The sequence below is a fragment of the Dasypus novemcinctus genome, chromosome 10 (assembly GCF_030445035.2).
Source record: "Dasypus novemcinctus isolate mDasNov1 chromosome 10, mDasNov1.1.hap2, whole genome shotgun sequence".
In the NCBI taxonomy this organism is placed as follows: domain Eukaryota; kingdom Metazoa; phylum Chordata; class Mammalia; order Cingulata; family Dasypodidae; genus Dasypus; species Dasypus novemcinctus.
The window spans coordinates 75,482,956-75,495,371 of record NC_080682.1 but is presented as its reverse complement, the minus strand read 5'-3'; the positions used below and the strand labels follow the sequence as shown (position 1 = coordinate 75,495,371).

Below are 12,416 nucleotides of genomic sequence, written 5' to 3'. Positions count from 1 at the left end.
TTTCCATTGGCATTTCTTGATCACTCCCTTTATTGTTTCTTTCCAATTTTTGTCAACACATTCAATTTCTGTAGCACTTATTCAGTACCTGCGATAAACCCTTACTAGCACCTGTGGACACAGACCTTAATAGCTCTGTGTTCCTGCCCTGAGCAGAAGCTCAGTACTTCTCCGGGAGACCAGCAGGTCGGAAGTGATTGGGGTCTTTGCCACTCCGGCCCCATTTATTGGCAGCCTGGTCAGCCCTCGAGTCCTCCGCTCCTCGGCCACTGCCTTGAAACTTGAAAATGTCTGTGACTCTCTGGACATTCTCCCTGGCATTACTGGAAAGGAGGAAGGAGGGAGGAGATTAATGACCAGGCTGATCTATAACAGACTCCCCTCCCCGCAACTCCCTGGTGTTTCCAAGGGATGACTTTGAGATCAGCCAAGGAGAGCCGATCCGCAAGGAAGGAGGGCTAAAGTCCTGACCTGGGTGGAGAGAGGCCCAGCTCAGTGCAGGCTGATTGCCCTGGCGCTGGCTGAGCAGCACCCTGGCACCCAGAGATGGAGGGTTGGAATCACTCCATGGCCCTCCCTACTCTTTTGGGGAGGGTTCACACATCTTCACCAGACGTGCTCTGGCTTTACTGACCACCCAGGCAGGCCCCTGGACACCAAGGGGAGGGTGGGCAGGACAGCGTGAGGTCAAGGTGCTCCGGGCCCTTTAGAAGACTTCTCCAGTCCTTGCCCCTCCTCACTCTGCAGGACAGCCATGTTCTCCCACCCCTCCCTGGCATCCCCAGGAACTTGCACTACCTAATCACTTCAGCGGCCCAGGCACCCCCAGGTCCCCTCCGTGCGGCATCATAGTTCCCCCGAGCATGGAAGTATTTGTCTGAATGTTTGTAATTGGCTTCTCTCATGTCAGAGTAGGCTCTCCACATGTCTGCGGCTCCTGGAAAGACAGAAAATGTCAGAAGGCATTTCAGAGTTACACAAAGCCTCTGAGAACAATTTATACAGAAATCAAGGAATGAAAAACCTTCCGCTAACTTCAAGATTTCAGCCAGTGACATAACACACTGGGACAGGTTGAGAAGAGTTTTCCTTAGGTCTGAATGATTTCTCCAGCTAACTACAATGAGAGCCTTTGAGGTGGAGCACAGCTGTGTTGTATTTGGTTGTCTGATGCTGTGATGCCATGTGCTACACACCTCCTTTAGGCTCTATGGGATAAGTTTAAAGAACAGAAGGGAAGTGTTATTCTAGAACAGGATTTCTTAACTTTGGCAGTACTAAAATATTGGGAGAGATAATTCTTTGATATGGGGGCTGTCCTATGCCTTGCAGGATGTTAGAAGCATCCTTGGCCCTTATCCAGTTGAATACCAGCAGGACATCTCCCCATTTGTGAAAACCAAGCATATCTCAATGCCACACCCTTGGTTGAGAACCACCATTACAGACGTAGGTACCTAGAAGATCCTGTGGACCATTTGAACGAACTGGGACATGAAAGGCAGACTCTGAGAAAGGCTCCAAACATATATCTCTTCTGACAACACACTTTAAAGAAATATATTCTTACAAACTCGGTGCAGATAATTGTGACTTGATTCCCTCTGATTGGTAGGGGCATAAAAATCATTGTGACACTGTCAAATCTGACTGTGGTGATGACATGAGTTGCTCAAGGAAACACAATAGCTGTGGTTCTCAGCCTTCTCCTGCATGTTGCAGTCACCTGGGGAGATATTTAAAGCCCTGATGCCCTGGCCACACCCCAGACCAATTACATTAGACTCCTGGGGTAGGGCCCAGGCATCAGTATTTTTAATACTCTCCTGGTAATTCCAATGTGTAGCAGAGATTGATAACCACTGTGCTTAGGAAGTGGCTGATCAGACACATCCACCTGGCAAGAGCTTTTGCATCCTGCTCGGCTGGGCTCAAGTGTCTATTCTGCGTCTACTGCCTGGCAGTAGGATCCGTGCAACAGAATCGATGATCTAGGCCTCAGCTCTCTCACCTTCAAATTCGGGGAACTGTGCCTGCCTCTCCTGGTTATTCGGATGTTAAGGTAGGGTGGCCCCTGCCGGGGCTTGCCCCAACCTTCCCAGTTAGCACTGAAAGTACCATTTCATGGGAAACTCCTCAGACCTGGGCACACCTAAATTGCATGAATGTGCTCAGGTCTCAGGAGAGGTTTCATATCTGTTAATTTCCCTTTTGTTTTTCTTTTTTTTTTTTTCTATTAAAAGGCTGGAAAATGGTAGGAAATAGACCAAAACCAGGAAGAGGTCACTGACTCTAGGAAACACTGGGAAGATCTAGTCTAAAGTCTCTGAATTATCCAACTAGGAATGTAAAGGAAGGAAGGGAGGAAAGGAGGGTGGAAGGGAGGGAAGAAGAGGAAAGAAAAGTGTTCATGGGTAGCTTTAATCATACTTTATGCAATTTGGTGTGAGAGAAATTTTATGGCAATTTCAGGCCTCTTTGTGTCTTCCACTCAAACAAGCCTTTAAGCTGGGAATGATATTTTTTCTTTCTCAGCAAAACTCATTTACTTAAATCCTATATAGGTCTCCAATATGTCTAAAGAATTCCCAAGAGGGAAGCAGATTTGGCTCAACTGATAGAGCATCTGCCTGCCACATGGGAGGTCCAGGTTTCAAACCCAGGGCCTCCTTGACCCATGTGATGAGCTGGCCCATGCAAGGGTGTCCTCCGTGTAGGGGAGCCCCACATGTACAAGGAGTGTGTCCAGCGTGAAAGAAAGTGCAGCCTGCCCAGGAGTGGCACCACACACATAATGCAGCAAGATGACGCAACAAAAAGAGACACAGATTACTGGTGCCACTGACAAGAATACAAGTGGACACAGAAGAACACACAGCAAGTGGACACAGAAAGCAGACAGCTGGGGGTGGGGTAGCGGAGAGAAATAAAGTTTCTTTAAAAATCTTTAAAAAAAAAAGTATACCCAGGAGGCCTGCACTGTCTATTACACAGAGCAGGGCAACCCAAGGTGCCTCCACATGTGAACCCCCGCTGAGCAGGAGGCAGAGCTCTGGCCACGGTGCTCAGGCTGAATCAGTGGCAGATGGATGCCAGCCCCGCCCTCCTCCACAGCGTCACCTTGACCAGCTTCCTTGACGAACGACCACCAGCTTCATTCGCTGCTGACACCCAGCACCAGGCAGCAGAACACGAGGCCTGTGAAAAGCTTCATCGTGCTGAAATGAGAGGAGAGGGTCAGGGCCACGCAGGCAGGACTGGCATGCACCCCTTGGGGATTTCATTCTAAGGAGACCCCGTGGCTGACTTCCATTTGTTCGCATTAGAATCTTACTGCCTGATCCAGAGAACCTGGCAGCAGACCTCACTCAGGCCTTCGGTTCTGAAACCAGCCCTGACCCCCTTGACTCTAGAGGGGGCGTCAAGTGTTATTGATGGAGGAAGAGAGTCCTGACCAAATTGTCACTCTCTAAAGTTGCCTTCATTAAACTGAAACATTTGCCAGGTGCTCAGTCTGCCCAGCACCGATGTCATAGAGAATAAATCCAAGACAGAGTAATTATTTTCAAAAGGAAATTACAGTCTAGCTGAGTAAGAGAAAGCAGAGTAAGCTGTTTTTAAATCGCTCATCTGAGTAGCTTCTCACCTGGTTTCTGGAGGAGCAGAGCCGCTGGTCCCTGCCAGGCAGGGAGAGGTGCCTGGTATTTATATGGATCTTTCCCTCTGGGTTCACGGGGAGAGAGGACAAGCTAGACATGGTGCCTGGGGAAAGTCCCTCCTGGTCATTTCCCCTACGGGACTGTTCAGGAAGAATTACTGGACATCAGTGGGTTTCTTCACCCACAGGCATCTTCCCAAATTGTGTAACCCTTGGAAGCGGTACAGGCTTGCGTGTCCCTGGCAGCTCTAGTCAAGAGAGAGGCCCGTCAGAGGTGAGCTGAGGCCAGAGCAACCCTGGGCTCTGGAGAGGAGCTGTGAGGAGCCCCGAGATGGTGGCCCCACAGCAGCTGGCAGGTGTGGAGTTAGGACGACTCCATCAGCGGGACCTTCCTTTACTTCTCACCTTGTCAGGGTGGTCCCTGCTGGGCCACAAGGCAGGTGCATCAGAAGGTCAGTCCCTCTGAGTCCATGCATAAAGCCCAGGAGCCTCAAAAGCGACAGGCCGAGTCCCGCCAAACCTCATGCGTGTCCAGTGAGGTCCCTTCACCGCGCTCCCTGGATATGCTGAGCATCAGCTCCAGGGCCCTGGAAATGGCCCTGAAAATGCTCAGCCGCTCAGGATTTATCGTCTAAGGTGCTTCCTGAGAAGGGAGCAGCCCAGTGCAAGGGCTTTCTACCTCTCCTTACCCAATCCGAGAGACACCACATATTGCAAGGAAAGTGTCTGGGTGAAAGGAACAAAAGTATCAACTCCAGGACACCCCTAAGAGCACAGAGGAGGTACAATCCGTTGTGCTCAAATGGGCAGCCCAGCAGGGATGCGTCATGTTCCAAGGCAAGAGCCTGGTGGGGAGAGCTATTGGTCTGCTGCATTATCCTGTGGGGTCACTGTCTGGCTCCTTGTCACTGTGATACAGCAAGATGGGCAGGGTTAGCCCAGCTCTGCAGGGCTGGTGGAGGATGAGGGTGGGACAGGGTTGGGGTGTGGGTGGTCCTAGAGCCCAGCAGGGGTGAGACCAGGACATGAACAGAGGCCAGTGGACATTCCAGTCCCCTGCCTTCCATCGTCACACCCTGAGGGTTAAGCATTTACCGTAACCTGAGACAACTTCTTGGAAAGGGGCAGAGCCAAAAGGAGGGAAAGGAGGTAGCTGAGGGGTCAAATGATCTGGGAGCAGCACAAAAGTGACTCCATCCTGGACAGTGATGGTATTGACTCCTGCCTGGGGCCCACTCATCCCCTTCCACACGGACTCTACCTCTCACCACCTTAAAGCCATGGGAGAGGTTCATGCTAGAATATAGTCTACACATATTTGCCAAACTGTCTAGGTAGAGAGCTGACTTCCCCAGGGTGAAGGAGCTTGCAGGGGAGAATGACCAGACAGCCAAGCAGCATGACTGCTGTAAAAGAACAACAAAAACTGAACAATAATACTCGATCACTCAGAATTAATGGTATAGAGATATTAGGAAATCTTATAATAAGCATAATAAATATGCTTGAAGGGGTAAAAGACCACATGAAACTAGAGCTATCACTTTTTAAGGAAACCCAAATGGAAATAATGACAATAAACATAATAACTGATATAAACACTTTAAAAGTTATAAATAGCTGAATCAGTGCAACTGGAATAGAAATCAGTAAGCTTGCAGAACAATTCTAGGAACTTTCCCAAGATGCATCTGGAAGAAAAGGGCATGGAAATTATTAGGAAGTGTAAAAAGATGGCGCACGGCAGTGGCATTATTGACAGAAGTATGATAAGAATCTGTAAGAAGAGAAAAAATAAACAGACAAGGAAAAGTCCTGGAAAAATTCATGACCCAGAAAAGAATATAATATACACTAATGAATATGGTAGCCTAGATAAAATATATTCATTTCTAGGAATATATAATTTCCAAAGTATACACGAGAAGAAGTAGAAAACTTAAATAAATCAATGTGAGTAAATAAGTTGAAATGATAAATGAAAAACATCCTTTCAAACTGCCCCAAAATATAGACTCACATAGTTTCACAGATGCATTTTACCCAAATCTATACATGTTATTTAATAAAATAGAAAAAGGAGGAAAGCCTAATTTATTTTATGAGGCTAGAACAACCCAGAATCAAAAACTGAATGCAGTGCTCGCTTCAGCAGCACATATACTAAAAACTGAATGCAGGAGGCAGAAGTGGCTCAAGCAATTGAGCTTATGCCTACCACATGGAGGTCTTGGGTTTGGTTCCCTGTACCTCCTGGAGAAGGTGAGTTGGCACAGTGGACAGGTGCGGCAAGCTGACACAAAGAGGAAACACAATGAGAGAGACAACAAAGCAGGGAGTGGGCGTGACTCAAGCGATTGACTTCCTCTCTCCCATATGAGAGGTCCCAGGTTCAGGTTTCCAGTTCCTCCTAAACAGAAGATGAGCAGACCCAGAGAGCACACAGCAAATGGACTCAGAGGGTAGACAGCAAGTGCAGCCAACGAAGAGGGGTATTAAATAAATAAAATAAATCTTTTAAAAAAACAAATGCAAAAATATATGTAAATATATTGGGAAGCAGATGTAGCTCAAGCAATTGGGCTCTGTCTACCACACAGGAGGTCCAGGGTTCATTTCCCAGGACCTCCTGGTGAAGGCAAGCTGGCCTGCACAGTGAGCTGACCCATGTGGAGAGTTGGCGCCACAAGAGACCCAACAAAAAGAGACACAGAGGAGAGATAATAGGAGACACAGCAGACCAGAGAGCTGAGGTGATGCAAGAGATTGAGTGCCTCTCTCCTGTAAAGAAAAGGTTATTTTGCACATAAAAGTAAAGCCAGAGCCAACTCTGCAGTTGGAGGAGGGAGGGAAAGGGTTTCTAGTGACTTTGGCACCAAGAATTTGAAAGGTGGCGCCAAAGTGAGGGTAGGGCCAAAGCAAGGAGAGCCAATGGTGAGAAGCGAGGGTAGGGCAATAGTGAAAGCAGAGGTGAATTTGAAAACCAGCTCCAGAAGTGAAAGTGGCGCTGAGCCCACCCAACTCCCCAACATGTAGGGAATGGGGAGCATCACCTCAGAGTGGGAACCAGGTAAGCTAGATGTCTGGGATAGGCTGTAACCCCTAAGTACCTAATCAATGGGGAAGAGAGGAAGGACCTGCATGCTAGGTTTAGGTTGTAAATATCATTGTTTCTTGCTGTTTGGCGTGCTGGCCATTTTATACAGGTTGCACACCTGATCTTGCAAGATTGTTAATAAAGTTCTTTTCTGCTCCACAAGTGAGTGAGCTTTTGTTCTCTTACAGGTGCAGCTTTCTTTCTTACACTCCCACTCTGGAAAATCCCAGGATCGGTTCCCTGTATCACCTAAAGAGAAGACAAACAGACACAGAAGAACACACAGCGAATGGAACAGAGAGCAGACAGTGAGCGCAAAACAACAAGGGTGGGCAAGTATAAATAAATAGGTCTTTAAAAATATATATGTGTATGTACATAGACTCATTTTACTCACAAACAATAGTTCAAAATTTCATAAGTTAAATTTGTGCCAAATAAAACTGCTTTTGCACTTTGGATGAATTGTATGCTTTGTTGATTTGTACCAATACAATTGATTTGTTTAAAAAAAAAATTAGGGAACCGGATTTGGCTCAACTGACAGAACATCTGCCTACTACATGGGAGGTCTGGGGTTCAAACCCAGGGCCTCCTGGCCTGTGTGATGAGCTGGCCCACATGCAGTACTGATGCACGCAAGGAGTGCTGTACCACGCAGGGTGTCCCCTGCATAGGGGAGCCCCACGTGCAAAGAGTGCACCCTGCAAGGAGAGGCCACCCCACACGTTAAAAAAGCACAGCCTGCCCAGGAGTGGCGCCACACAAATGGAGAGCTGACACAGCAAGATGACGCAACAACAACAAAAAAGAGATACAGATTCCCGGTGCTGCTGACAAGAATCCAAGTGGACACAGGACAACACACAGCGAATGAACACAAAGAGCACACAATGGGGGGGGGGAGGAGAGAAAATAATAAAAAATAAATCTTAAAAAAAAAAAATTAGGGAAGCAGATGTGGCTCAAGCAATTGGGCTCCTGTCTACCATGTGGGAGGTCCAGGGTTTGATTCCCAGGGCCTCCTGGTGAAGGCAAGCTGGCCTGCATGGTGAGCTGGCCCATGCAGAGTGCTGGTCCACCCAGCAAGCTAGCCAGAGCAGAGTGCTGGCCCACACAGGAGTGCTGGCCCGTGAGGCAAGCTGGCCCCAAGCAGAGAGCTGGTACAGCAAGATGCCACAGCAAAAATAGACACAGAGGGGAAACGGATTTTGGCCTAGTGGTTAGGGCATCCGTCTACCACATGGGAGGTCCACGGTTCAAGCCCCGGGCCTCCTTGACCCGTGTGGAGCTGGCCCATGCGCAGCGCTGATGCGCGCAAGGAGTGCCTTGCCACGCAAGGGTGTCCCCTGCGTAGGGGAGCCCCACGCGCAAGGAGTGCACCCATAAGGAGAGCCGCCCAGAGCGAAGGAGGGAGCAGCCTGCTGAGGAATGGCGCCGCCCACACTTCCTGTGCCACTGACGACAACAGAAGCGGACAAAGAAATAAGACGCAGCAAAAAGACACAGAAAACAGACAACCGGGGGAGGGGAGGAGAATTAAATAAAAATAAATCTTTAAAAAAAAAAAAAAAAAGAGACACAGAGGAGAGACAGTAAGAGACACAGCAGATGAGGGAGCTGAGGTGGCACAAGAGATTAAGCACCTCTCCCACTCCGGAAGGTCCCAGGATCAGTTCCTGGTGCTGCCTAAAGAGAAGACAAGCAGACACAGAAGAATGCACAGTGAATGGACACAGAGAGTAGACAATGGGGAAGGGGGAATAAATAAATCTTTTTTTTAAAATTAGGAGTGGATGTGGCTCAAGCAGTTGAGTGCCTGCCTCCCACATGGGAGTTCCCAGGTTCAGTTCCCCATGCTGCCAAAAGAAGAGAAACAATGAGCAGACATCGGGCAAAAACAATGAGCAAGACAATGAGCAAACAACGAACAGACAATGAGCAAAAACAAAAACAAGCAGGGAATGGATATGGCTCAAGCAGTTGAGTACCTGTCTCCCATACGGGTCCCAGTACCTCCTAAAGAAAAAACAAACAACAAGCAGACAACAAGCATGCACAATGAACAAAAACAATGAGCAAACAGAAAGGGAGCCAAATTGGGAGTGTGGGAAGAATACATTTTTTTAAAATTAGCTCATTGCTTTTCAGACTTTAATTTTTCTATAAGTCTAGAAGGCAGAGAGCCAAAAATATTTGGTAAGCAAAGCAATAATAGTGCAATACTTTTCCAAGGCTTTGAAAAATTTCTTAGCAAATAGCTCTTTAGCTCCATTGTTCCAAAGTGTCTGAAGACAGATTGAAGAGACTGGTTCCCTGCCTGAAACCAAATGAAGTTTCTTCTTTTTCCCTTTCCCACATATTATTTTGACCAGCCAGCAAGTACTACTGGTTTTTTAAAATATTTATTTTGTTTATTTACTTCTCCTGTCTCCCTCATTGTTTGCGCTTGCTGTCTGCTCTCTGTGTCTGTTCATTGTATAATCATCTTCTTTTTTTTAGGAGGCACCAGGAATCAAACCTGGAACTTCCCATGTGGGAGGGAACTGCCCAATCATTTGAGCTACCTCCACTCTCTACTTGTTGTGTCTCGCATTGCATCATCTCATTATGTTTTTTCCTTGTTGTATCTCTTCATTATGTCATCTTGTTGCGTCAGCTTGCCGTGCCAGCTTGCTGCACCAGCATGTTGCATCCATCAGCTCACTGTCTTGCTTGTCTTCTTTAGGAGGCACTGGGAACCAAACCCAGGACCTCCTATGTGGTAGGTGGGTGCCCAACTGCTTGAGCCACATCCACTTCCCAGTACTACTCTTTTTGACTCTCAACTCCCTGACTAGGTTAGTCACCTCTTATCTTGTCATGATTTGCTAGTATAAATGAGATACAGACTCTCAAACTCTCAAGCTGTTTGTTTGAATAAGATATCTAGCACACAGGATAAGAGGGACAAACCAAGATTTTCTTTTGAATTTACAAAGATACAGTTACTTATATCATTTGGTAGCAAAATATGTCAGCCATGTCCATTATAATTCTGAGGGCAACAAATCATCAGTTAAGACAGCTAAGTTGACTTTTCTTTTGGAGGTTGGAAACAATTTCTGAAGTCCAGTTGTCTTATAAGACTACTGTATTAGTCAGCCAAAGGGATTCTGATGCAAAATACCAAAAATTGGTTGGTTTTTATAAAAGGTCTGTATTTGGGGTAGGAGTTTACAGATACCAGGCCATAAAGCATAGTTACTTCCCTCACCAAAGTCTATTTTCACGTCTTGGAGCAAGATGGCTGCCGACATCTGTGAGGGTTCAGGCTTTCTGGGTTCCTCCCTTCCTGGGGCTTTCTTCTCTTTTCTCTGTGTGCTTACTTCCTGGGACTCCAGCTTAAGGCTGCAACATCAAACTCCAACATCAAAAGCCTTCTAACTCTGTCCTTTTCCATGCCTTTTATCTGTGAAGTGTGGGGACTCAACGCCCTACTGGCACAAAAGGTTTACATAATTACTTAATCAAGTAAACCTATGAATCCAGTATAATCTAATATACCCAGAGGAAAAAAAGGTCAGTTTACAAACATAATCCAACATTTCTTTTTGGAATTCATCAATAATATCAAACTGCTACAACTACTTTGATTAAATTATATTTCTGAGGACCAATTTAAATTTAAATTAACAGCAAAAACCATGCCCGTCTTGTCACCTTTGTGTATATACTGCTTATCACATTATCTAGTATATAACAGATATTCGTTCATTTGTTCATTCTGCAAATACTTGCTGAGTCCCTCCAGTATGCCAGCACTTTTCCATGTGCTGGAATGTCTCTAGCTTCATGGTGTTTACATTGTAGTGATCAATAAATTAATATATAATGCAAAGTATCTCAATCTAATCCATTCCTGAAAGTATGTTGGGTAACAGCTTTTTAAATACCAATAATTTTTATTATTTCAGGGAAGCGGCTATGGCTCAAGCAATTGCACTCCTGTTTACCATAGGGAGGAACCAGGTTCAATCCCTGGGACCTCCTGGTAAAAAAAAAAAAAAAAAGAAAAAAGGCGTCCCAGATCTGAGTGTTGCAGAGCGGCACAGGTCCCCACGCAGCGCATCAAAGACGATAACACAACCAGATAGAAAAATAAAGAAATAATCTTATTCTTTTAAAAGAGAAAATATTAACTCCTTCCTAATCAATTCCACAAATATCATCAAAACTACTTGAATCCTATTTAACAATCTACCCACAACATCTGCATAATATAAAACAAAACACCAATTCTCTAATTCTGTTGAGGACATTACTGGCTTGCTCAATGCCTTGGCCAGTACTCTGTACATTTCCTTAATTAACAAATGTTTTTATAGTTTGTTCTTTTTCTGGGAACTTGTATATCCTTTGAAAAGATGAGGGGTGATTTATGAGAAATCCAGGTTGGGCCTAAATGCCTGGGCTGATTTGATTTGGGTGAATGCCATGGGGCACAGCAATCCCAGCTTCTTGCAGTAGAAACCTGAACTTTATGCTTCCTATTTTGTCATGCTTATCTTAACAGAAAGCCCTATTACAAAACCACTAGCTTATCTTTCCAGTAGAAGCTGTGACCTCGAGTTTCCATTAGAAATCCTAAAACCCAGCCACCTGGATTTGGAGACAGCATGGCATAGAAGTTAATAGCAAGCCCTGCATTCAGAAAGACCTACTATGAATTTGGCTCTACCTTATACGAATATTGTAGAAAAGCATTTAATGACATGGAGAAATGTTGAGAATATCTTAAGGGGAAAAGAGTACAATGTAATATGAGCCCATTATAGTTCAAATACAAGTTCCCACTGTGAAATACAACCTAGGAAATTGCACATCAAATGGCATCAGTGTTTATAGGTAGTAGGAAGTGTTCCTGTTATTCTGTGTTTTCAAAATTTCCTGCAATGACATGCTTATTCATTGATTCATCCATCAACTCTTCATTGAGTACCTTCTATGCAACATGCACTATACTAGATGTCAGGCATACGATGTGAAGAAAATAACCAGATCCAGGCTATGCCTTCCTGAAACTGAGACTTGTAGTTGGGGAAAAATGAATATACAAATACAGAGAGAGAAAGCTATACTTAGTGAAAAAATCAGTAAGATTCCAATTAATAAATGGAAAAGATTATGTGTACAGAAACTATAATGAAGTGTATACGGTGTTACTAACCATCCTAAGGTGGTTGTCTTCCCCAAAGAACAACAGTCCCCAGGTGTTACCATCATTGCTCATCTCCATCACATTCCCTAAAATAAAATCAGAAATGGCTCAGTTGTCAAAATGTTTCCTGTTCTTTTACTTCCTGCCCTTCTTCCAGGCAGCTAGGTATTAATTACTGCCATTGGGAGGACAGAAGAAAAGACTTGCCTTCCATTTCTTCTACTTAAACGTCAATCATCAGGAATGTAAAAGGATCAACTATTTAATTGAAGGATATGGATTCTTATTTTGTCCCGTGTGTTCCTTCTTACAAAGCTCATATCCTGCTAGCTTTGAGCTTCCCAATTGAATTCTCTGGGCACCAGGAAACCTGGAATTCAAACATCTCTGTACTTAGTTCCCCCAAAGGCTGTTGGCTGAGGCTTATGGTCTCTCTGAAGCCACCTGGCCTCCGTCTGCTG

At 45.4% G+C, this 12,416-nt stretch overlaps 1 protein-coding gene across 1 annotated transcript; it reads right to left on the bottom strand.

The window, feature by feature from the left end:
• On the bottom strand, positions 1 to 3,229 carry LOC101438216 (serum amyloid A protein). The gene is given in 3 exon segments (XM_004484277.5): positions 1 to 323; positions 799 to 937; positions 3,121 to 3,229. Coding segments are annotated over 3 exon segments (396 nt in total). The 5' UTR covers positions 3,215 to 3,229; the 3' UTR covers positions 1 to 160.
• Between the last annotated feature and the right edge of the window lie 9,187 nt (positions 3,230 to 12,416).